Genomic DNA, 25,470 nt, shown 5'->3' on the forward strand with positions numbered 1-25,470 from the left:
GATCACTGAGTTTTTCCTCCCCTTATTTGATTTAATTCCGTTAAATCTTCTGCTCAAGTGGGCTTGTCTGATGTGCTGCCTGAGGTCCACCTTTTTCCTGTCATGGCACTTGCAAGGTGTTAATTCAAGTGTAAAGCTGGATACTGGAATGTAACTACTGCCAAAGGCTCAAAGAATGTAAAGAATCCTAATCTTCCATTCGCTTTCAGAATTTCATTCTTAAAAGCCCTATTGTCATCTCAAAGGCACTTTTTTATCTCTGTTGATCTTGGAACAAACCAGAATCCCAGACTTTAAGAGGTGAGATTGACTAGCAGAAGCCATAACAATGAGCATATTGGATAACTTATTTTTTTCTTTAGTGCTTCTGCAACTACAAGCAAATTATAATAGGTTTTTAATCTCTAAGCATTCAATAAAGGTTTTTCCAGTAAAGTCTAAGATCTTTATTTAGAAAAAGTTCTTCATCATATTTTCTGGTTCCTGCCATCTTTGCATTATTATCACATCTGTGTACTGTTTCTAATCTAAGTTGAACCTTTTGAAGCAGAAAGGAATATGGGAATACAGGAAGTATCAACTGGTGCCTCAGCCAAGGCAAAGAGCTCATAATGACCATGACTTTACAAACAAGGCAGCCATAAGTAAGAATGGGGATCTACTATGGAACCTGGAAGACTGTTGTACAAAACATTGTCATGAGCAGCCCAATTTGCTTCTTCGGTCTTTGCTGTCCTAGCGCCCTGGCGTTAAGAGTGGGTTGCTGAGCAAGATCATTACAGTTCCCTCTAATTCAGAGGCAACAAGTTGTCAAGAAGTACAACCCCGATTCACAGCTCAGCTTTGACTGCCCTTGGCCTCCCACTGTTTTGCACTTAGAAGCAGTTAAACTTGGCAACCATAAGCAACGTTTATATTTATTTGCATAACACGTTTACAGGGCCTAGCTAGACTTCAAACAGAAATATACATATGCTTAGTGCAGAGGTCACTTACTCCTGTTAGTCAGTAGCAAAACAGTTTCCTAACTCAGCCATACTCTAAATTATCTTCATTGTTTCAGGCACTGGGATCCAAGTACTGACTGATCGTTTTAGCATCTCTTTTTGTGTTCTTTGCATCGCGCATAATTTTTGTTGAAGTAAACTTGAGATATGCTCTTTGGGTTAGCATAAAGCAATGTCCAGTAACTCCTGATCACCATGTTAATACATATCCACCTCATGTGCTTATTGAAGAAAAATTCCAAGAAGTGTACATTCCTGCCTCTCATGCACAGCTGTTTTAGAAACTGTGAATCTAGACCAGTTTAAAATCGATACATTTCACAATAGATATTAAAATCATAATACGGTTTACATTTTACTTAGCTCCAGGGCAATTCTTTTGTGGACTTTTTTGGTCATCCTTCTATAGGAATACGAAAAAAGAACAAGCCCTGCTGTAACCAGTAGCAACAGGACAAACAGCACATAAAGGGCTACTTTTGCATCAGATAAAGCCAACTCCAGTCCCAAAAAGTTCACCTTCTCTGCAGTTGCAGTATGTGTAGGCATGGTAGGTGTAGGAGTGGTGGTACCTGCAAGAGGAATGGTGGTTAACATGAAAACACTTATTGTAGGCAAACTACTGAATTAGAGCCTCTGAAAGGGGGTTCTCAGCCATACTATTCAAGAGCCCTAAATGACCATGTTAGGCAAAGATAACAATTATTCTACTGTGACACTTAGTTCTGTGTTGTATTGTACTTACATTGCTCTGGGGAAAGGATGCCTGTTCCTACTACCTCACTAGGTTAAGAGTAAGAAGCATGTGAAGCCACATTACATCTTGGGGGGAGCCCTCTTCTTCCCACTCTGAAAACTGGCTTCAATCTATGTTGAAAGTCTTTTATGCAAATTTGTATAAAATGAATAAAGCAATGCAAGAGTGCATTAGTGTTTTTATATAACTGCTTCAGGGGGAAGTGGCTGAGCATACCTAGGCTATTGCAACTTGTGTCTTTTCAAGCTGCACAATTAAGTACTGCAGCTGATAGCAAAAGGTTTTGAGGAAACAGCTTTGGGTAAAAAAAGAACAGTACCAGTAGCCCTCTCTTCTATGCCCATATACCAAACATTAGTCGAGGCTCTGCAAACTATGCTAGAGAGCTGAATTTAATTAATAGTATACCCAACCCCCACCCAAAAAAAGTTCTTAAGAAGAATCAGAATTAAGCCTGAGCTTTTGCAGTTATCTGGCCTGTTTTGAAATATTCCGGGGTAAGAAGCTTAACAACAAATGGCAGGGAAATGTGATTTGTAAGAGCATTGTCCTATAAGGTCTTGTATATTAATTTTTGCAGTACACGCATAAGCACTTGATGGATTGGATTAGGTAAAGAAGAGCTCTCGCCACATAGCTTCTTCATTGATCATTTGTCTTGTATCCAGTTCAACCTGCCCTAGCCCCTTCTGACAACATTGCTGTGGGGGGGGGGATCTAAACTTGAAGAATAGCCCCACTCAGAATCACATTCACAGGTGCAGGCTACTAAAACCCCAAGGGAGCAAGGCTGAAATAAGTAAGTTCTGTGACTGCCCGTGCCACCATCCCTCCTTCAATCAGATCATTAACATAATGAGACAATTATTTCCGGAAGAGAAGTTTGAAGAAGCTGGCTCGGTGCGTTGCATGCACAATTAACGAATATAACTTCAAAAATGTTGAGGTGCTTTTTTACTGTCCATCCATACTGGTAATTTACCTTCAGATTGTGACTCCAGGCACAAATGAGGCCCAGTGGCTGGATTTGGAAAGCCGTTGCAGCGAATGACAGATGTATAAAATTTTGAAGACGCCTTTGGAGTCCTGGGTAAAGCTGGGTGTGTGTAGTTGGTATAATACAGCCCAAACCTTTCTGCAAAGCCCATTGTCCACTCAAAATTGTCCATCAAGCTCCACACGGTATAGCCTCGCAAATCCACGCCATCAAGCACAACTCCTGTGCGGGCACACAAAATGGAGAAGATTCACAGTATAGGCTTGTGAGTGTATGGTCCAATAGTAAGTAGCTGGTGGTTGTACACATCTTGTAACAATAGTTAGAGTGAGACTTCTACACATTTCATTCACAAAATGTTTGACATCACAGGTTTGAATACACGTGATTATCCCTTAAAAACTTTAACCCTTTTTTGTACTAAATGTATGGTCTGGAGGGATGGGGCGGTTCTGTTATGCGTTTTTGTAGAAAGAATGTACATATACATCATAGTAGTTAATATAACCATGGAGCCTGAATATGGCAACTATTCCAGAAGAAGAGTATATCCAGTACGTATATCCAACCACACATTTCGAAGATTTAAGGACATTTGGGTTTCCTTCAAAGTGAGTCGCAATTACCACTGAATCCTGCCTCCAAATTTGCCCCTTATGCTGCTCCTAAAAACCTTCTCACCTCCACAAATAAAATTTTAGGGGGCTGTAGCAAGAGGGAGGGATTGGTAGAAATAACCATAGCATTCTAAGAAAACCTAAGTGCCATTAAATCTTTGGATCTGTATGGCCAGCGTGATCCTGTATAAAAATTAGCACTTTTAACCTGAATTTATACTATGTTCAAAATCTACATGTTCCCTCACACAAACACCAGGGCTATATATTGAGACATCACAATAAACTGCGGTTTAGAAATCAGGGAGGTTGTAATCGACATCCAGATTCACAGACCAGAGTTAGAGATCATCAATCCTTGACAACCACCTGACCACAGAGGCAGGTGAGGGTGTCCTTTCTGCTGGACGATGGAAAGGCGACAAGAAACTAAATAACGTTTATTCACAAGCCAGGGTTTGTTAACTTGCCTCTGGTAGACTACCAAGAATGTGTTGCACAAATCACATTTTAAACAAACCAATTTTTATCATGAGGTCTGAATACACGCTGGGAGCCGACCATCGGCAGTTATTGTTACCACCTGCCCAGCACTGTGCCACTATAGCTGTGTCATACAATGTCCACCGTGTCCCTTCAATAGAAATTACCAGTGCTGGCCCAAGGATTTTGGAGGTCCTGGGCAAGGCTGGCCAAGCTGCCGCACTGTGGGGAGCTGGGAGGGTTGTGCCCATTCCTCTCAGCCCATGGAGAGACGCTGCTGCCCACCTTGCCCTTCCCACTAGGCAAGTCAGCAAGACGTAGCAGAAGTAAGGTGGAAGAGGGCCAGGCCCATCCGACCTCCCTAACTGAAGGAGGGAACAGGGTCCCTACTTGCCGCCACTAGGGAATGCCCCGTTGCCATGGCAGGGAAGCAGTGGCCAGCCGTGAATGGGTGGGAGGGCGAAAGGGCTGGTCAGCACCCTTTCACAACTAGTGCGCTAGGCAATTGCCTAGGGCCACCTGAGGATGACATCATTTCAGACCACTAATATGTGCCTTTTTGCCCATGGTAGTGATGAGCTGGAACAAAACTGCACTGCTCGCCTCCAACAGAAAGGCATAACATACTGCATCTAACTTCCTGAATGTTACATTACACAGCACCTCTTGTGGCTTAGGTTGAACCAGGATGCTACTACTACAGCATGAACAGTACATCTAAAAATGCAGGTTTACAACATGCTATGAATTTTTACTCGATAGCTAATGGTAACTAGCAGATGATCAGGCAATTGGGCAACATAAAGAAATCTGCAAGGGTGCCCAGAAACCTGTTTTTATCATTTTTAAAAATCAGCTTGACAATAAGATTTTGGCCATGAGAGGTAGGGATGTTTAACTCTTTCTTCATTCTCTGTTTCTTCTCTCCAAATTCTCTCTGGTAGCTTTCCTCCCCACATTATTCAAAATGTACACCTCAGGGCAGGGGTGTGCGAGACATTGGGGGTGATTCAGAACAGAGAAATTACGGGTAAGGGAAGAGCCTTGTCTGCTTCTTTTCCACCCAAAATCCTTCCCTAAGCTGTCTTTAAACAAAGTGAAAAGACCACACTAGTGGAGATTGACAGTCCTCTACATTTCAACGGCAATACGGGCGAGAAGCCCTGTACCTTTTAAAGCTGTGTTGATGTAACTCTTTAAATAATGTATTCTCCACGTATCGTTGAAGCCACCATCTCCACGTTCTGAAATCCCATTCTCAGTCACGTAAATAGGTGGGTTGTTGTATTCTTCCTTGATCCACTTCAAGAGCTTTCTGAAGCCAAAGGGAGTCACCTTCAACCAAAAGGAGCCGGAGCCCAGCCAGCTGCGGTCTGCTATTGAGGCAACACCCCTGGCAAATAGAACAGAAAACGGCTGCTGTTTCTATCAGATGGGACAAGACTGCATTTGTACCTCTGCCTCTCTATACTAGTGTCTACAGGTCAAGAATGTTCCCCAGAGAAGCTTACGTTCACGTAATACCAACTTGCTAGGGATCCCTGGCCCAAGAAGTTGTCAGAGTAACAAGTTGCCCATAATAATCTGACAGAGACAGCTGACAGGTAGCTGTCAGATCAGAGGCATCTAGGATGATGCAAGAGGCAGCAATAGCCTTGCAGGTTCTAGGGTGAACTGCAACTAACCGGTTTGAAGCAGTAAGGATGATGTAATACTGTGGCCAGGTCTACAGGTGGCCTTATTGGTTTCAGGTGGAGTTTTGTATCTAAGCCTATGTAACTGTGTGTTGGGAAGTCTGGTGGAGAGAAGTGTACGTGACGGTTTGTCTTTTGTATCTGTGCACTGTAAATTAAACAACACTGTTTTCTATAAAGCAAGGAGTTCTGGTGGTGTGTCCTGGATAACTGCTAATCCGCCTGCTTCCACGTCAGAAGTATCCGGCTGGCCTCAACCATGGCCAGGGCTTTTTTTGGCCCTGGCCCCTGCCTGATGGAATAGCCTCCCGAGTGAGATCAGGGCCCTGCGAGACCTTCAGGAGTTCCGCAGGGCCGGCAAGACCAAACTATTCCACCGGGCTTGTGGTTGAGGCCAGCGATGGTTCTCGTTATAATTGCTGGCCCCCCTAGTCCTTCCCCGCTGCAGAGCATCACCCCTTCTATACCACCTTAGGGTGTGGTTAGATTCATCTGTTACCTGCAAATTTCTGTCTCTGGAGTTTTGGTGCCATTGAGGAGCATTATTGGGCTATTTTAAATTGTATTTTAAACTATTTTAATGGGTTATTGCTTTATTGGGTTTTAGACTGTGTAAGCCGCTCTGAGCCCGACCTTCGGGTTGGGGAGAGCGGGGTAGAAATGTAACAAAGAAATAAACAAACAAATAAATAAGAGCGGACAGCAGTTAACACGGTGGGAAGGTCAGTGAAATACAGGTGCTTGTAAAGGCAAAGTAAAATGTACACTTTTGTTGCTGCAATGCTGCCCAAACAACAAGGTAGGTCACTTCCACACATGGATTGTGGTGACAATCTGTTTTCCATGTACTAGAAGTGCTATAGATACCTGAAAATGCCATATCATCAAGAGACCCCTGCAGGACAACAAAAATAAACATAGCAATGATAGCTATACCATGCAACCTTCTGAGTCCTGTAATCTGTTCACATTCTTACTGATAGTTTAGATTGGGATGTAACTGGGATGTAGCAAGTATTTTTTTTATTTTTTATACATTTTTTATAAATTTTTATAACATAAAAAGAAAATTAACAATTATTATAACCAACAAAAAATAAAAAAAATAAAAAAATCCAGGAGTATCTATACATATTCATTAATACATTTTTAGATATATCATTGTTAAATCTCATATGATACCCCCTTACCCTCCACCCACCACCAAATGTGACCCTTCACCTGACTTCTGCAGAAGTGTCTTGACAGTTTTAAACATATTTGTTACTAATATAATGTAAAGATGTTAAAAAAGGACTAATTTCTATAATTCACTAAGTATTTAGCAAGTATTTTTAACCACCACCATATTCTTCTGAGGATAGAGTATGGCTTCTTTCAACATGGGTATTCCTACCAAAGTTAAACTGCAGCAAGGTTCCTATTAGATGAAAGGCTCATACTATAAAATTCTGAGCAGACTTTTCACACTACAGCCAAATGTTTCTGACAAGTACTCTCCTGGCAACCAAAATCTCCATTACAAAAGTCCAGCAATGGGATCCTAAGAGATGCTAGGCTTGTGTTAAGTCGAGCTTTCACTATTCGGCCCTAATAGAGATCAGCACGGGTTCTAGAGGAGTACACAGGTCCTGCTGTAGTATGGAGTGATGTTTACCTCTTACCTATCAGCATCATAGGATGAAATAAAAGCAGGATAGTTTAAATTGGATGCCAATACGGTGGTATAATGATTCAAGCCAAAGAAGTCAAAGGTGCCTTTAATCCTCTGCTTTTCATCTTCAGTAAATTCAGGGAGTCTGCATCATACACACAAAGAAAAGTGTCAAGGGAAAAAGAGCCTCGCATGGGCTACAATAAATGGAGTGGGAGACTTATATTGTCATTGATTTCCTTTTTTAAGTGGGACACTGTCCTTCAGGGAAGCTATGCCTTGATCAAATAAACACAGTCTAACTGGACTATAGAATGTCTGTGCATTATCCAAAGGGCAAAAGTGCTGCATTCAATTCTACACTGCCACTAAGACTTTATGGCAATGGTTGGTATATCCCTTTTATGAACTACTGTGATATCATGAAATGTTAACAAACAGTCCAATCAGTCAGAAGGGTGTGCCAGCACATGTCCAAATGTACTCCTATTGTGTACCTTTATGTCCTGATGTGAACATGCATAAAAAACAGAATCAACCCTTGCAAGAAGACTAAATGTCATGGCCTTTTGTTCCCTGCTGGTAATGTGGGTTGTTTCCTCCCATACATCTCACTCTCTTTAAAAAAAAATTCAGTCCAGCTTAAACAGGCTGAGTGCCCACCTTCTTCTGCAGGTACTTTTATAGAGAGAGTCCTTGCTCTGTGTACCTCTCACCTGCCATGGCCTCCTTCCTGCAGCCACAGCATACCCCCACTAAAAACCTGAGAAGGAAGAAGAACTAACAACACAGGCTACCCACCAAAGGAGGAAAGCTGACCAAGAAGGGGAAAAGACACGCAGGCAAAGAAAAGCTTTCTGGCGGGGTCAGTGGGCCCTTCTGATGCCTGCGGCCCTGCCTCTTCTACGAACAATGGATATGAGGGCAATCATAGCCAGGACAAGATAAAGAGCAAGAAATGCAGCAGATGTTGGACAGAAACCACTCCCTGTTTAGCATGCATTGGAGCAAAAGGGTGAGTGGCAAACGGGTACTATCTCTTCAGTGCTGTACAATTGGTCACGGCACACACGATCTCTTTCTCCTAAAATGCTGTGCAGCCCTCCTCATACAATACACAGAGGGGCCCAGCTCAATAACAGAGCTTCTGCTTTGCATGCAGAAGGTCATGGGTTCAATCGCTGGCATCTCCAGTTAAAAGGATCAGATAGTTGGTAGTGTGAAAGCCCTCTACCCAACACCCTGGAGAGCTGCTGCCAGTTAGAGTAGACAGTTCTGACTCTGATAAATCAATGTTCCTGATCAGTATCATGCAGTTTCATCTGTTTACAGTTAAAACCTTACTTATGAAGTATGATGGGTATTAGTTACGATCCCCGCCATCTCCCCACCCACCACCGTTAGAATGGATGGTGTATCCAAACTGGCTGGCTCTTCTGTCCATCTCCCCTGCCACCCTCTTCCTATGGTACTACATCACAACAGCCACAATTGTGGTGTGCCTCTGTACAAAAATATGCATAAGGAGCTATCATGGTCCATGGTCTGCCAGTCTCTTACCGTGATCGTCCCTGGCTTCTCTCTTGTATTCTCCTTTTCATCACCTCATTGTAGTCACCAGTTTTGAAGATGGGATGAGCGAACCAACCAGCGAAGAACTAAGACAGTGAAAATCTTTTTTTAAAAGGATGTTAATGAAGTAGGAGGACATTGATTCATAGGGTCGCCATGAGTCGGAAACGACTTGACGGCACTTAACACACACACACACACACAAAATGAAGTAATGTCTCTGAAACCAGGACTTGTTATTGAACCAACAGTAGTTAATTCTGCAGATACACATTTTGCCTTTGGGTGTATCTTTGGCAGGTGGTTTTAAAGACAGAGTGCATGCAAACATTTCACAGCATATAGACAGGGCCAGGTGTCAGGCTTTTTTGTGCCCTAGGCAAGGCTAACTACTTGTGCCCCCCATTGCAAACCAATTTTCAAAAACAAATGTCTTGTAGAAAAAATACAAACACAAAACTTGAAATTGCTAATTAAAAAAAAAAATTGCCCCGCAGGTCAGTTCTGCGCCCCTTTGAGGTCTGTGCCCTAGGTGACTGCCTAGTTGGCCTAATGGTAGCACCGGCCCTGCACATACCGCAATGGTAATTGACTCCATGCTGGGCCTGGTCTGTGTGTTTTTTGGTCAGATACCAGCACAGACGTGGATGAAACGTGGCCCAGGAAACAAAATAAGGCTTCATTGCATTTAGGGTTGCCAACTGCCTGCAGAAAAAAAACTCCTGTCCCTTTAATAGAGGCAACATGGCAAGTTATCTACCAAGTGGTCATTTACCTCCATGCCAAGAAAACCCTCCGCTGTCTGTTTTGGTCACACTAAACCTATATTAGAGGGACAGGATGTTTGTCGCCAGGCCTGTTTGCAACCACAATTGCATTGGGAGAGTAAAAGTCTGACCTTGCCGCAAAGAATTCTAGCATTATCGGCGCACAAGTTAAAAGGCATTGGCATTTTATTTGCTTAGATTTCTACGCCGCTCCATCGAAGTCCTGCTCGGGGTGGCATACAATTAAAATAATGTTATCGATATAAAAACAACAAACCATTAAAAAACAAGTCATATGCCCCCCCTTCCCTTTTATTTTAAAGACAATACAGAAACATTCTATCCAAACCAAAGACCTCCTAACTCCTTTCCTGACCACCCAGAAAAATGTTTGATTTAGCTTGGTGAAACAGAACAGATAAGTAATAAATAGGACAAAATTTGACCAAATCTTGCTTGTAATGGTTACGGCTTAGTCCTGGCCCATAAAATGCAAACCTTGCATCAAAAACCCCCCAAAAAACCCAGCAACAGTGATAAAAGTGCCTTAAAGACCTATTCTAATGGATGCCACTGTCTATTGTGTTCTATTATTATTATTATTTTAATTTGTCTATTGTGTTCTATGACAACTGCTCAATAGCAGCTTCTGGGCTTAACTAAAAATATTAATTATAGAAACTGCCTATAAGATCCGATAGGTTTTTTTTTATGGTAAGTCATTCAAAGTAGGATTGTTGTGAACGTAAGGGGTGAGGGAATTGGAAAGCAATTAGATATGGTTAGAAAATTTTTCAGTGATTATAACCACAACCAGATAATACAAAGTCTAGAATCACGGCAAAGGCATGAGTGGGACTCCTTGACTGCCTTAAGCCCAAAACTCTCATTTGAGGAATACAAGGATTGATTCATCTTGTACCTCTATACAGTCTTTAACATTTTCTGTATTTATATATGTATGCTAAGGTTACCAACCTCTAGGGTGGGGCTTGGTGTGTGTGTGTGTAAAGTGCCGTCAAGTCGCAGCCGACTTATGGCGACCCCTTTTGGGGTTTTCATGGCAAGAGACTAACAGAGGTAGTTTTGCCAGTGCCTTCCTCTGCATAGCAACCCTGGTATTCCTTGGTGGTCTCCCATCCAAATACTAACCAGGGCTGACCATGCTTAGCTTCTGAGATCTGACGAGATCAGGCTAGCCTGGGCCATCCAGGTCAGGGCTGTCTCATCATAGGGTTTTCAAGGTAAAGGTTGGTCAGAAGTGGTTTACCAGTGCCTTCTTCTGTGCAGTACTAACCAGGGTTAGCCGTAGTAGCACTGCCGTTGTCTACGAAAGATCCTCCGCCAGTGTCGCCTTCCACTACTGCTGCTGCCCAGTAGCTAACCTTCAGGGATTCCTCTGCCCTCATCCTCATTGGAACTGCCTGTTGTCTTCTGCGGATGTGGGCATTGATCCCTTAAGGGGGTGGATGCATCTTCGTCTGGTGTCTCAGCTGTGACCATTCTGTCTTGAGTGACTCTGCTAGGAGTTTAGTCTCTTGATAGAGTCTAGACCCCGTACAGTATTGCTCTCAGCTTCCCTGTCACACACAACCCCCCTCACCACGTTAAGGTGTGCATCCAGAAGGGGGCTGGGAAATTTCCCAAAATTAAAACTGGGGCTTGGAGATTTCCCAAAATTACAACTGGTCTCCAGACCACAGAGATCAGTTCACCTGGACAAAATGGCTGCTTTGGAGGGTAGACCGTATGACATTACGTTCTGCTGAGGTCCTTCCCCTTCTCACACCCTGCCGTCCCCAGGCTCCACCTCCAAATCTCCAGGCTCAGAGTTGGCAACTATACTGTGTATGTATTTCTCTCCTGCAGAATGGTAAGTTAAGGTGCTTGTACAAATGCCTACTGATGCAGATGAACACGGGGCTAGAACCCCGGGGATCTGTTCCCTTTAGAGTGGCAACTTCCCTTGGCACAAGAGGGTATTCCTGCAAAAGAACTTCTTGTATACCGGGAAGCTCCCTTGAGCTAGAGGAAGGCACCAACGATAGCAGAACAGATTTGTGGGATCCAATCTAGTGTGTTTGTGTCACTATTAAGAACAATTAAAATAACAAAATAAATATTGGAAGATATAGAGTCATTCTGTTACTTGGACATATCGCCTGGCAGCATCAAGGTCTTCCTGCTTGTAAGGGTTCTTTGGTTCAGCCCATTCAACGTTGATGGAAAGAGAAATCAACCCTTTTTGCTTTGGACGGTACGTTTCATTGTAGAGATGCCAAACTTCTGCATGGGCCTTGATTAAGTTGTGCCCCACTATGTACGGCGCCCGGCCTGGTCTGAAAGAGATTCCTAGGAAGACAGTGAAATCAGATTTGGATTATGCTGCAACCCAGATTCCTAGCCGAAGCAACAGGGAACAGGGAGCAATTAATAGTTAACCGTTCAATACAATAGTTGTCCCATTTGGTTCCCTGGAAAGTGGTACCCTTCAGCACCTGTCCTGTTTGGTTCCTATTTGGGTCCCTTGAAGGTGATGCCCTTGATATTTATCAGGTGGTTTTAATATTCAGGTGTCCATTTCAAGTTTTATTATAGTTCCAGGATACAAGAATCTAAAGGAATTCTAGACCAAATTTTATTTATGTGGTTAAGCTCTCTTAACAAGCTTCTGTGAAGGACTCTGGTAGGTAGGGGTGTCAGCCTGCAGGTCAGGCCTGGGGATCCCCCGGAATTACAGCTCATCCCCAGACTACAGAGATCCGTTCCCCTGGAGAAAACAGATGCTTTAGAGGGTAGGCTCTACGGCCAGTAAGTCTCCCATTGGTTGTCAGGTGCCAGGCAACCACTGCTTACAGAAATATACAATTTGTCAAAACAAAGGGTTGGATCCTGTAATCGATTGGTGCATGAGTTGGGGATGCTTCCTTCTGATCCTGGGGTTGCAAAATCTGGATGACTAGCCACCCAGATGGGGAGGTAGGTTTCACAACTTCTGTTTGGGGCCTGGAGTTGCCCCAGAATTACAACTAATCTCCAAGCTACTGATATCCCTGGAGAAAACGGCTACTTTGGAGGGTGGTCTCTAAGGCATTACGTCCCACTGAGGTATAATGTTGCCAACCTGCAGGTAGTATCTGGAGATGCCCTACTATTACAAAGGATCTCCAGCCGATAAGAGACCAGGTCACCTGGAGAAAATGGCCACTTTGGCAATTGGACTCTATGGCATTGAAGTCCCTCCCCAAACCCCACCCTCCTCAGGCTCCTCCCCAAAAATTTCCAGGTATTTCCCAACCCAGAGCTGGCAACCCTACTAAGGTACCTTCCCTCCCCAAACCCTGCCCTTCCCAGACTCCACCCTTAAATCTTTAGGAATTTCCCAAACCAGTGTTGGCAAACCCTAGGGGAAAGGAGGGCTGCACTGAGGAGGGGGTAACCCCCCCCTTCTGCAAGTGCCAGCTCCACTAATATCAGAGGCAGGCTTTTGCCCCCATCTCCCTTCTCAGTGTAGTCCCCTCACCTACATGGTCCTGTGGGCCCCCCAACAGCGTGAATCAGTGTCTCCAGGATTGAAAAGGATTGCGGAGGTGGGGCATGACTGTCAGCACCCAGACAGTCTCAGGGCACATTAAAGACTAACAACTTTATCATGACAAAAGTTTTCTTGAGCCACAGCCCACTTTCTCATATACATGTAGGGTTGTCAGGCCCCTTTTCACCATCAGTGGGTGGTTTTGGGGGCAGAGCCTGAGGAGGGTGGGGTTTGGGGATCGACGTCAATGCCATAGAGTCCAATGGCCAAAGCAGCCATTTCCTCCAGGTGAACTGATCTCTATCGGCTGGAGATCAGTTGTAATAGCAGGAGATCACCAGCTACTACCTGGAGATTGAGCAAACAAAAATAAACACCTCTGCGCTATTCCCAAGGGTTAGAATCTTAGCACAGGACGGACCACAAATATCATAGCTTGACAACAAACTATATAGAACGTGAATAACACATCAATTTTAACTCAAGGTAAGTGTATACAAAGTAAGTAGAAGATTATACAGTAACAATCAATCCAAGGTCGACGTCTTCAAACGAAGAATAGGTGAAAAGGACTTCAATGCCATCGAGTCCAATTGCCAAAGCAGCCATTTCCTCCAGGTGAACTGATCTCTATCGGCTGGAGATCAGTTGTAACAGCAGGAGATCTCCAGCTAGTACCTGGAGGTTGGCAACCCTAGATATATTCCCCCAAATGTTTAACAGTTGTTAAGCCACCACAAGATGCTTAGTTTTGGGTGGGGGGGTTGTTTTGTTTTTCCCCAGCAGCAACAGTCCCAATGCTGGGGCTTCCACATCTTCCCTGTCTCTCTGTACTGTTGCTGGGTGTCCTTGCTGCCATATGGAACACAATGCCATCTGTCCAGCTAATCCTGGTAAACTGAGACCTACCCACGCATCACTGACAAGCATGTTATGACCTGTTGATCCCCAGCTGCCCCTCGCCACACAGCACCATTCCAGCTTTAAGTGGCCTGCGTGCTGAAGGCCTAAGTAACAGCAGGCTACTGGATCTATGGATGATAGGCACCGCAAAATGCCCACCCAGAAGGAATGGCAGAGCACATTATGGCCTGTTTGGCACAGCAGCAGCATACCTGGGACAAGGATAAAGGAAAGAGAAGAACTGCAATAAATCCTACGGAGATCCCCTTCCCATTTTTGCAGGCAACACAGCTAGAAACCCAAAATTGAAGCCAGAACTCTTCCACGTGATTCCAATGTACAGGACCTCTAGGCGTTTGGAAATGTCAGTAACTTGCACTGAATATCTTTGGATTACCCACCCCAGCATCCCGCCCGCAGGTAAGAAAGAGAGGCAGCAAAACGGTAGCCTTACCTGGAGCACTCACACCATAGCCGTGACCAATATTAGCAATGGAATAGGGCTCATTTAAAGTTATCCAAAATTTCACTCTATCTCCAAGTCTCTCGAAGAGAAGCTCTGCATATTCTTTGAACCTCTGAACGATGGTCTCGTTTTCCCACCCTCCAATGTTTTGAAGGGCCTGAGGGAGGTCCCAATGGTAAATAGTTACCTAGAGATACGTAATGACATAAGCAGCTTTACAAGGTCACTGAATGTTGAAAATTCTCCAGCGCTCCCTTCTCCAACCCACCCACTCCTGTACACCCAGCCAAGGAAATTGAGGGGAGAAAGGGCCATGGTACACAATGTATTGTGGAACAGAACTGGTGTGAAGACCTGCCAAGTGTAGTGTAAATGGGGCCATCCATTATTACTGGAGTTCAGGTCATATAGCGGTGGAAATTGGCAGTAGTAAAGGGAAGCTTCGGACCTAGCCCGCTCTGCCTCTTGGTGGGTATTGTGCCAAAGGTAGACACTTTGATTCCCATAATCAACCCTGGAATAAACTCATAGCAACAGTTTCCAACCTCTTTTATCTTCACCCGGCACAGTCTTACAACCTTTTAATTTGTCAGTTAATTAAGGCAAAGCTAATGGAATGAATTTGAACTGAGGAGAGCGGACTGCAAATCTTGCTCAGTCGCATGGCGACCTTCAGCAAGATACTCTCCGTCAGCCAAATCTACCACCTCACAGAAGTGATGGGTAGATGTAAATTTTAAAAAGTCCAGGGCACAATGTGTAGGCGTGCGAAGCAGAACTGAGTCTGATCAGTGCCTGGATGGGAGACCTGGGGACTAGCGGCAGTGGGAGAGTGTTTTTTTCCTTTTAATGTCAGTATTATCTGTGCTACTATGTCACTTCCCATTCCCACTTCCATTCAGAAACAATTTCTTGCTTTGTAGGAAGATACTTGACTTCCTACCTCCCCAACATTTCGTGATTACCTTGGCCCCTCATGGTAGCCATATTGTTGTGGTGCCCAGGGCCGGTTATAAAAATTCCACACACTCTGTTAAACTTATTCTAAGCAATCTCATCTTGTCAACATTTCTGAGATATTCAATACTGGAAGCTGTGATGGGCCCTGAATGTAATCTAATTAAACATCTGATTGCCAGCATAGCTTCTTTTCCACACGTAGATTGAAGTGACCCTAGAAGCTAAAATGACTAAACTGAAGCTATCGCATTTTGGTCACATTATGAGAAGACAAGAGTCACTGGAAAAGACAGTCATGCTAGGAAAAGTTGAGGGCAGCAGGAAAAGCGGAAGACCCAACAAGAGATGGATTGACTCAATAAAGGAAGCCACAGCCCTCAGTATGCAAGATCTGAGCAAGGCTGCCAAAGACAGGACATTTTGGAGGACACTGATTCATAGGATTGCCATGAGTCAGAAGCGACTTGACGGCACTTAACACACACACACAGATTGTATGGATTCTAAATCACTGCTTTTACCTGTGGTTGGATATTGGCTGCCAAGAGACCATCCACAAGCCTTTCATAGTAACTCAGACCAGCTTCATTTATATACTTGGTGGTTCCATCGGGGAGCACGCGGGGCCAGGAAATGGAAAAGCGATAATGAGTCACTTTGATGTTCTTCAGAATAGCCAAGTCTGCCTCCAACTTGTGGTAGCTGTCGCAGGTTACGTCTCCATTTTCGTCATTGCTGATTTTCAGTGGAGTGTGAGCAAACTGGTCCCAAATGCTGAGCCCTTTCCCATCTGCTCTCCAGGCACCTTCAACCTTGAATGAAACAAATTAATCAGTGAGGCTGACCATTAACTAACTAAATATCATTTGGGGGGATCTTCTAAGAAGTCTTTGCAGCCCCCCGCCTGACGGTATCTTCACACTGAAAGCTCGAGAGCCAGCGTGGTGTAGTGGTTAAGAGTGGTGGTTTGGAGCAGTGGAGTTTGATATGGAGAACCGGGTTGGTTTCCCCACTCCTACACATGAAGCCAGCTGGCTGACCTTGGGCTAGTCACAGCTCTCTCTTGCCTCACAGGTAGATTCAAGTCCGTTAGCACCTTAGAGGCCAACAAGATGTTCCGGGCATCAGCTTTCGAGAGTCAACGCTCCCTTTGTCAGACATGGGTAGGAATGGAGATCTGAGGCTTTTTAACCCAATCAGAAGGCAGGAGGGGTGTTGCAAAGAATGCTTGTAAAGGATGCAAAGGTAGGATGCATATAGAGCAGAGGGAAAATGCTTGGGGGCAGAAAATTAGCATCTGTAGTGAGATAAGATAAGTGCCCCTATTCATATGATCCTCCAGGGCTGGCTAGGGACACAAGATTCTTATCTCACAACAGGTGCTAATTTTCTGCCCCCAAGTATTTCCCCTCTGCTTTAATCAAGCTGATTGCAATGTGCATTGTACCTTTGCATCCTTTACGACATCCCTCCTGCCTTCTGACTGGGATAAAAAGACTCAGATTTCCATTCCTACTCATGTCTGACAAAGGAAACTTTGAAAGCTTATACCCGGAAATTTTTGTTGGTCTCTAAGGTCTTTTATGCCAGGGCTGGATCTCCCTGCTTGGACCTGGGTTCATCGCACATTAAAGTAACCCGGGTTGGGGGAAACTATGCATTGGCTTGAATGATCAGGGACGAAACTGTGTGCTAACTGAACCACAAATACAGAAAAGCAGTCTCCCAAACTCAAATCAAGTCCCACCCCTTTAAATGCTGCTCTGCAATTGGCTTACCAAGAGAGAAGATTTCCTTCCCCCCAAACCCAACTGCCGCATAAAAAAGCATGTTAAGAACAAAAAAACAAAAAAAGGAGCTACCTGAAAGAAAAGGGGGGGGGGAATCCAAGCCTCGTTTTTAAAAAGCCTTTCTTTTGCTCAGAAAGAGCTCCAAGGTAGCAGGAATCCCCGCTTTCTTTACACACTGCTTCGTGATTGGCTGTGAGAGAAGCCAATCTTCTGTGTTTCCCCCTAATGCAGTATGCACACTCTGTGACTCCGGAATGAGCCAGGATGAACGGTTTAATTCAGGCCAGAGGAGGAATGGGAAAAGCCGGGTTCGTTTTGCATCGAAGCAGCATTGAGCTTCCAAGGAATGAGATAGCGTGCATACTGAATAAGTGGATCCTGGCTGAAACAGGGAATAAAGGAGGTTAAAGTGACCATGCATAAATGACCTAAGGTGCTACTGGACTTGAATCGGACTGTTCTACTGCAGGCCAGCACTGCTACTCCTCTGACGCTTACCCCACAGGATAGTTTGTGAGGACAGAATGGAGGAGAAAACCAACTAAGCCACTTTGAATCCCCATTGGGGACAAAGGTGGGGTATAAACAAAGTAAGTAAATAAATAAATCTCTCCTACACCATTTACATTCTTATGTCAAAATGGCAGTTTTGAATAGATTCCATGTAACAACAGATATTGTGCATTAAAGCATAATTTTCTAACCTGGTAGGCTGCTGATGCGGCACTCCAAGAAAAGTTCTTCGGAAATTCTCCGTAAAGAAATTCTTCCTCTTTTGGAAATGGAATTCCATTCTTACGTATGAGTTCAGCGTAATATACGGCAGATCGTTTAGGGGTTCTTGGCCTGTTCGGATCGTTAAAATCGACCTGGTGCAGCCCAAATCTTGGATCATAACCATTTAGCCATTCAAAATTATCCATGAAAGACCAAGCAACATAGCCACGAAGATTCACCCCATCCACTTTGTAAGCTAAAGCAACACACGCAAAATATGTAAAGCATCAAGGTAACAATAAGCTGTATTAAAGGGGAAAGATCCATTAAGTTACCTTACATAGCCGCTAAAAGGGTAGTGTCTATAGAAGTTTCTCAAACTCTGATAAATAATAGATTCTTTTTTTTCCAACTGAAATTAGAGACACAGATCATTCTAACACCTCCAAATCAGTCATACAACTATTTTTAATGAAGTTTTAATCAATAATGTAATAAATAATGTCAATAATGAAATATGCACATTCCAACTCTGCAAAGCAATAATAATACTTGCAGCCTGATCCTCCTCACTACATTTACTTGGAAGCATGTCACACTGATTTCAGTGTAATGTCTGAATAATTTTGGATTGCAGCTTGAGATGGGGAAAACCTCAATACTTGGTTTTACCTTGTGTTTTACAACCATACATTTCCCAAATTCAGGAAAATATTTTTTACCTCTAATCCCTTGTGCTGTATATTTGTATGTGTGTTGGGTGGTGGTGGGCTGAGGTCAGATGAGCATATTTTCCCCACTCCCACTCCAGGATTCGAGGATAGTAGTACTTTCTCTCCAACGTAAATAACCCGACCTCAGGATTGTTTTACCTTGAAAGGGTGTCAGAGCCATTTAAAATTTATGGCATCTTGGACTTGATGGGTAAGGAGACCAATCCCTCTCTCCCCATCCTTAGCATTCTGTGCCTCAAGGAGAGGCATGAACAATGCCAGATTTATGTAAAGGGCCCCACACTCTTGGGGCCCCAAAATTTTTTTAAAGGAAAAAACAAAACTGGATGTACATTTCCAAAATCAACAATTACTTTGATAAGATACATATTTTGTTATGTGCAAAGGGCTTTAGATACCCATTAGGTCCATAAATTACCATACAGTATATATTCAACACAAAAAACAGCAACAATTTGTTCTTGACAAAGGACAGCTGGACATATAAAGGGCCTCCATTATCTTCAATAGCTTAGGGCCTCATCAAACCTACTGTAAATCCAGCCCTGGGCATGAATATCTCTAGACTTTGTTAGGCCATTACTGCTGCCCATCTTTTAAATATTTTGATCAATTTTTGATTATTTGGCTAATGACAACTGTAATTGATTATACTGTTAATAACTGTAAGTCGTATGTTATGGTCCTGGCCTGCATGACCCAGCCTAGCCCAATCTCATCAGATCTCAGAAGCTAAGCAGGGTGGGCTCTGGTTAGTATTTAAATAGGAGACCACCAAGCAATTCCAGGGTCACATTGCAGAGGAAGGCAATGGCAAACCACCTCTGTTAATCTCTTACTTTACGGGGTTGCCATAAGTCAGCTGCGACTTGACGGCACTTTACATATACACATATCTTACTGCTTCTTCTAGCCATCTTTGAAAAATTCACCATTGGAAAACTATTTGAAAATCAGAAATTTATACACAATTGGTTTTTCTGATTGCATTGGTGTGCTTTAAAGCTGTTTTGCAACGACACCTACACAACTACTTAGTTAATAAAACAACTGTACCTTTCATAGCTTCATCGATGTGAGTTTTATAGTAAAAGATCCTGCTGGTATCATCAACATCAGACGTAGTTTTTATCCCAACCCCATTCTCAGTAATATAAATGGGAGGGTTGCCATATTCCTCTTTGATCCAGTTCAGCAGCCTCCGAAGGCCCCAGGAGACTGCTCTCATTCCTTCCATTGCTGAGGTAGGCCAAGAAGGATCATCCTCCAACTCACATTCTCGGTCATGCTCATAAGAGTATGGATTTAGCCTGGTTGTCTTGTGGTTTATAATTTTTGAGGTATAATAGTTCAGGCAGAATACATCAGCTGTGCCTCTGATATATTGTCTTTCTTCTTCTGTGAAAACTGGAAGCCGGGAAGAAGGCAAGTTCTGTAGCTCACTCCTGTTCCCCACTTTCCACTTCATTGCATCTGGGTAGTCACCATTTTTAAAAACTGGGTGTGCAAACCATCCTCCCATGAACTGCAGATAACGATCGGCTGCTTCCACATTCCGAGGATCACTAAGTGTCTTTGGCTCAACCCAATCAATGTTGAGGGTCAAAGAAATTACACCCTTCTGACTCTCTCTGTATTTCTGATCATAGGTATGGTAGGCTCTAGCATGAGCTTTCAATATTGTATGAGTAACCTTATAGGGCGCATAACCTGGATCATCTTTCCCGTTTGGTGGGAAGACGGCCACGTCATAGCCTAGCCATGAAATCATGAGAGGCTCATTAAATGTAATCCAGAACTTCACCCTGTCTCCAAAGGTCCGGAAACAAAAGTCTGCAAAACTATCAAATAGCTCGACCAATATCGGATTCTCCCAGCCACCAATGTCTTGCAGAGCTTGGGGTAGATCCCAGTGGTGAAGAGTGACCATTGGTGTGATATTTGCAGCAAGCAGACCATCAATCAGCCGGTTGTAATAATCAACACCATAGCTATTTATGGAATCGTTCCTTCCATTGGGAAAAATTCGAGGCCACGAAAGGGAGAAGCGATAAGTGTTCACTCTTAAGGCTCTCAGTAAATAAATATCTTCATCTACTTTGTTGTAGCTGTCACAAGCTACATCTGCAGTATCATTGTTGTTAATATTCCCTGGAACATGAGAAAAGTTATCCCAGATGCTAGGGCCCTTCCCATCTGTGTCCCAACCTCCTTCAATTTGGAAGGCAGAAGTGGAAACACCCCACAGGAAATCATTTGGGAAGGTGCCATAAAAATACAAATCTCTTTCAAAATCAGTCTGGCTTGAGAATTTTTCCCAGACCACTTTTGCTTTTGAGGGAACTTCAGAAGCTGGTAAGCCAGGCAACCTAGGAGGCATGGACATGTCCTTTGTTAATGGCTGAATATACTTTCTTTTCAGTGTAGTAGGAAATCCATTATTTTCAATAACAGTGGAAAAGAAATAGGCAGATTCTTTTGGTGTTCTTTGTCTGTTTGCATCTTCAAAGTTCACAAGATGGAGGCCAAACTTTTTACTATAGCCTGCTGGGCCTTCAAAACCATCAAGCAAAGACCGGGCTATGTATGACTGAACATCAATGGCATCTACATTTATAGCTGTCAGTAAATAAAATGCAATTTAGTTGGATTTTAATCATTTCCAATAAGATATCTAAACAATTGAAGTATTTCAGAAAGTCACCACCATCTAGGGGTTGCCAGTATGAAGTTGGCAACCAACAGGAGATTCATGGGGGGGGGGGGGCGCTCATCAGTGCTGTAATGATGTCGCCAGTGATGCACTGACATCACTTCTGGTGCAAGTAGAAAGGACATCAGCATGTTGATAGCAGTGTTCTAGCATTTAGCCAAACCTCTATGGTTTAACCATGAAGTTTTGACTGAATGATAGAGCATCAATGGTTTTGCAATGACATATCTTCTGGAAGTGACGTCAACAATAGCTCCTCCATTCTCTCCCCCCCCCCAATTTTTATCCTACTGTCTAGCAGAGTGGTAGCAGGAAGGACCAGCTGGGCAGAAGATCCACCCCCCAGTGGGAACATGGCAACTCTACAGATTTTCTGTTCCCTTCCACTATATCCATGATAGCTCTTCAAGTGATGAAACGGATGTCTGCTGGAGGAGTCAATCAGGTTCCATTAAATCTGCTTCCATTCCATTATAGGTACATTCTACTTGAGTCACCCCATTCTACTTGACAGTAGGGCGGGCGGGGGAAGGAAAGAAGGTACAGGCCCTGCTTTGGGCTACAGTTTGCATCCACCTCAGGATGTAAACTGGAGCCTGAAGTGGTACAAGTGCCATCTCTCCTCTGCATCCCATCCTGTTTGAGTGACTTGAGTAGAACATGGTGGGGAAGTAGGCCCCGCTTCAGTCTGCAAACTAGAGCCCAAGGCGGTGATAGACCTGTCCTTTGAACTCCAGAAGCCAGATCTACTGCCCATTACTTAGAGCACTCCCTCAGCTGATCAGCAGCACATCTGCACTTTAAACTTTAAAGGTCCATTAATTCCTATGGGTGGCAGACCTGGCATCCATTGAAAATAATGGCCCTTTGAAGTTTGAAAGGCACGTGCACTGTGGACCAGCTGGGGAGCATTCCCTCCTGCATAGCCACTCCCGCCTCCCCATTCTGATATTATTGAGAGTGTTAATATCAAAATCCAGAATTGTATTGGAGAGGCAGGAATGATATTGGATATTGCCAATCCCATCTGATCCCCAGAATATTAGGGATCTTTTTCGGTTGAAAGCTAGTGAGGGGCCTGAGGTCACCCATTGAGCTTCCATGGCAGAGTTGGAAGTGTAATCCAGTTCTCTCAGTTCCTAGCCCAACAGTAGTCACTGTGCCATACTGACTCTGCATCTCCTATGTATGTGTTGCAAAACACTGTGGTTAACAAAGGGGGTTACCGCACTTGTATTCCCAGAGATGTATTAAGAGTTTGAAAACGTTATAAAAAATACTGTCCGCACTTTGTTTGGCCCCTTTAGCTGTGAAGACATCTTCCAACCATTTATAAGCCATGGTATCCAAAAACCCTTTTAAAGCGATGTTTTTTACAACATTTTCAAACTCTTAATACATCGCTGGGAATACAAAGTGTGGTAACCCCAAATTCATAAAATATGTTTAATGGTATATTGCACTAAACATATTTTTTTCAAATTGTATATGATCCAGCTACATTAGTCAGTCTTCAGAATTGTTACTTTCCTGAAATATTCTCAAAATATTGCAATATTTATTTCAGTGGGTTAAGCCGCATGCTCAGCATTTTTTAATGTGCGAAAGTCACTGCACACTTGTATCTGTCCTTTTCAAACAGTGATTATTTCTTATTTCTCCTGAATACACCCTTTCCCCCGTGTATAATATTTTTTGGCCTAGAGAATGACTAGAACATGGATAATCTGGTGATGTTGGGGAGGAATCATAACAAGAAGCCAATTAATTACTTGATTTAGTGTGGCTCAGTGGTAGAGCATCTGCTTGGCATGCAGAAGGCCCCAGGATCAATCCTCGGCATCTCCAGTTGAAAGGACCAGGCACGAGGTGATGTGAAAGACCTCAGCCTGAGACCCTGGAGAGCCGCTGCCGGTCTGAGTAGACAATACTGACCTGGATGGACCAAGGGTCTGATTCAGTAGAAGGCAGCTTCATGCGTTCAATGTGACTATAACTGAATAGGCTAATTTCAATTCTGCTTCACACTTGTCTGCTGACCCAAGTCATGAAATTTTCCTTACCTTTTAAAGCCTCATTGATATAAAGACGAAAGTAATCCAGTCTCTTTGCATCATTAATAAAATCATCTCCGTCTTCGTCAGTTGGTGCGCCATTCGCTCCTATAAAAATTGGGATTCTTGTCCCTGTGTATTCTTGAGACACAAAGTTCAGCAATCTCCTCAACCCCCAAGGGACTACAGAGATCCATGGAGATGCTGTCTGAGGCCAAGAAGGGTCAACATCTTGGGAAAAGCCCCCAATATTCTCATAGCTTGCAGTGCAGTTGTGATTGACTGAGGCATCACTGATAAGCCAGGAAGTGTAATGGGAAAGACCAAAGAAGTCAGCTGTCCCGTTAATTAAGAGCTTCTCTTTGTCACTGAACATGGGGAGATTGGCAATTATAGTTGAGCACTGCTGATTCTTCTGTTGAATCTGGGATTTCAGAATGTCTGGGTAATCACCATTAACAAATATAGGGTGAGCAAACCAGCCCAACATGAAATGCAAGTAGCGTTCTGCTGCTCTTACATCCTCAAGATTCCCTGGGGACTTGGGTTCAGCCCAATCAGAATTCAACACTATTCCTACTTTTCCATGTTGTTTGGAACGATACTGGTTGTTGTAAACATGCCATGTTACCGCATGAGCCTTGAGAATAACATGAGCCACCTTTTGGGAAGAGAAGAGAGTGTTACTCCACTGAGTATAGCCCAGAGGTAATGTATACATTTTGCATGAAGAAGTCCCACATTCATTCCTTGGAAGCTGCAGTTTATCTCAGGTAGCAGGATTGGGACAAAACGTGTGCCTGAGATTTGGGAGATTAATTCCAGTTGGAGCAGAGAGGCAGATAGACCAATGATCTGATAGCATAAGGCAGCTTCAGTACATGGCATGAACACTAGCAGCCCAAGACATTTCCTCATGGAATTCAATGATACTTAGGTGAAGTATGGGCCGCTGTAGGGTTTGTGGGCTCTGAGAGAGACTGTGCCCAGGATGATGTGCTAATGCACACAGGGAAGGGCTGTGGCCCAGTGGTAGAGCCTCTGCTCGGCATGCAGAAGATCCCAGGTTCAATCCCCAGCATCTCCAGATAAAATGATCAGATAGTAGGTGATGTGAAAGACCTCGGCCTGAGAGGATGGAGAGCTGTTGCCAGTCTAGTAGATAATACTGACTTTGATGGACCGGGGTGGGGGGTCTGATTCAGTATAAAGCAGCTTTGTGTGTGTTTATGTGTGACCACATGCATACTTCTATTTAGTTTATGCATTAAAAACTTTCAGTGGGTTTAACATAACCCAGTAGGATTGAGTAACTAAAGAAGTTGAAATCAAAATAACTAAGTTTTGGGAAGTTTACCCAACTTCTCAATAGATATGTCAAGTACAGTTGTAATATAGGGTTCTGTTCCTTTTAAAAAGAAGATACAAAATTCTACTTTCTCCTTGATGGCTTATTATACATTTCCAGCTCTGGTATCTGAAAGAAGTAGGCCACAGCATAGAAAAATTTAGGTAAAAACAGGTATATGCTTAAAGGTGCTACTGGACTATTTCAGCTGTCTTAGCAAGGATTCCATTCCAGCCTGTTCAAGATCCCCTTTTCCTTTTGAAAGTCCAAATATTCTGGTTTGGGAAATTAAAAGTTAGCAAGTGCATATTCCAGGTAATAACTATGATGCACTCTCATTTGTTGGAAATAATCCTTAAAAGAGACCAATGCAAAGCTCTCCGTAGGCTGATGGAAATGTTCAATAATCCATCCAACATGCAAAGGTTGATGACAAGGTTGATGTAATGTGAGATTTGTTGTAAAACTCTTCCACAATTGTCCATTACCCAACTGCCTTGGTTTGATATAAGGTTATTAGATATTCATAATCTGAGTAGGCAATAGTCTGGTTAGAATCACATTAAGGCAGTTGGGGGCTTTGGGTGAAGTATAAACTAATAAATATAAACCCATTGCTTAGCCTTGCTTCTAAGACAGTACCATATATCATGTATTGTTTTAAAAATTCTCACTAATTTTTCTTTCCCCCAAGATTGAATT

At 43.4% G+C, this 25,470-nt stretch overlaps 1 protein-coding gene across 1 annotated transcript in view; it reads right to left on the reverse strand.

Annotated features, from left to right (window-relative positions):
* Positions 1-1,355: 1,355 nt before the first annotated feature.
* The window catches only part of LCT (lactase), a 36,024-nt gene continuing 11,909 nt past the window's right edge, over positions 1,356-25,470 (reverse strand). Inside the window, exons 7-17 of the mRNA XM_056861169.1 lie at positions 23,430-24,081; positions 19,710-21,272; positions 17,907-18,175; positions 15,934-16,224; positions 14,441-14,639; positions 11,698-11,900; positions 8,770-8,867; positions 7,220-7,354; positions 5,031-5,254; positions 2,747-2,983; positions 1,356-1,579 (exon numbers count right to left, since the gene is read on the reverse strand). Coding sequence (XP_056717147.1) covers positions 1,356-1,579; positions 2,747-2,983; positions 5,031-5,254; positions 7,220-7,354; positions 8,770-8,867; positions 11,698-11,900; positions 14,441-14,639; positions 15,934-16,224; positions 17,907-18,175; positions 19,710-21,272; positions 23,430-24,081 — 4,095 coding nt within the window. The remainder of the gene's footprint in view (positions 1,580-2,746; positions 2,984-5,030; positions 5,255-7,219; positions 7,355-8,769; positions 8,868-11,697; positions 11,901-14,440; positions 14,640-15,933; positions 16,225-17,906; positions 18,176-19,709; positions 21,273-23,429; positions 24,082-25,470) is intronic.

This window comes from Euleptes europaea, chromosome 15 (assembly GCF_029931775.1).
Source record: "Euleptes europaea isolate rEulEur1 chromosome 15, rEulEur1.hap1, whole genome shotgun sequence".
Taxonomy (NCBI): domain Eukaryota; kingdom Metazoa; phylum Chordata; class Lepidosauria; order Squamata; family Sphaerodactylidae; genus Euleptes; species Euleptes europaea.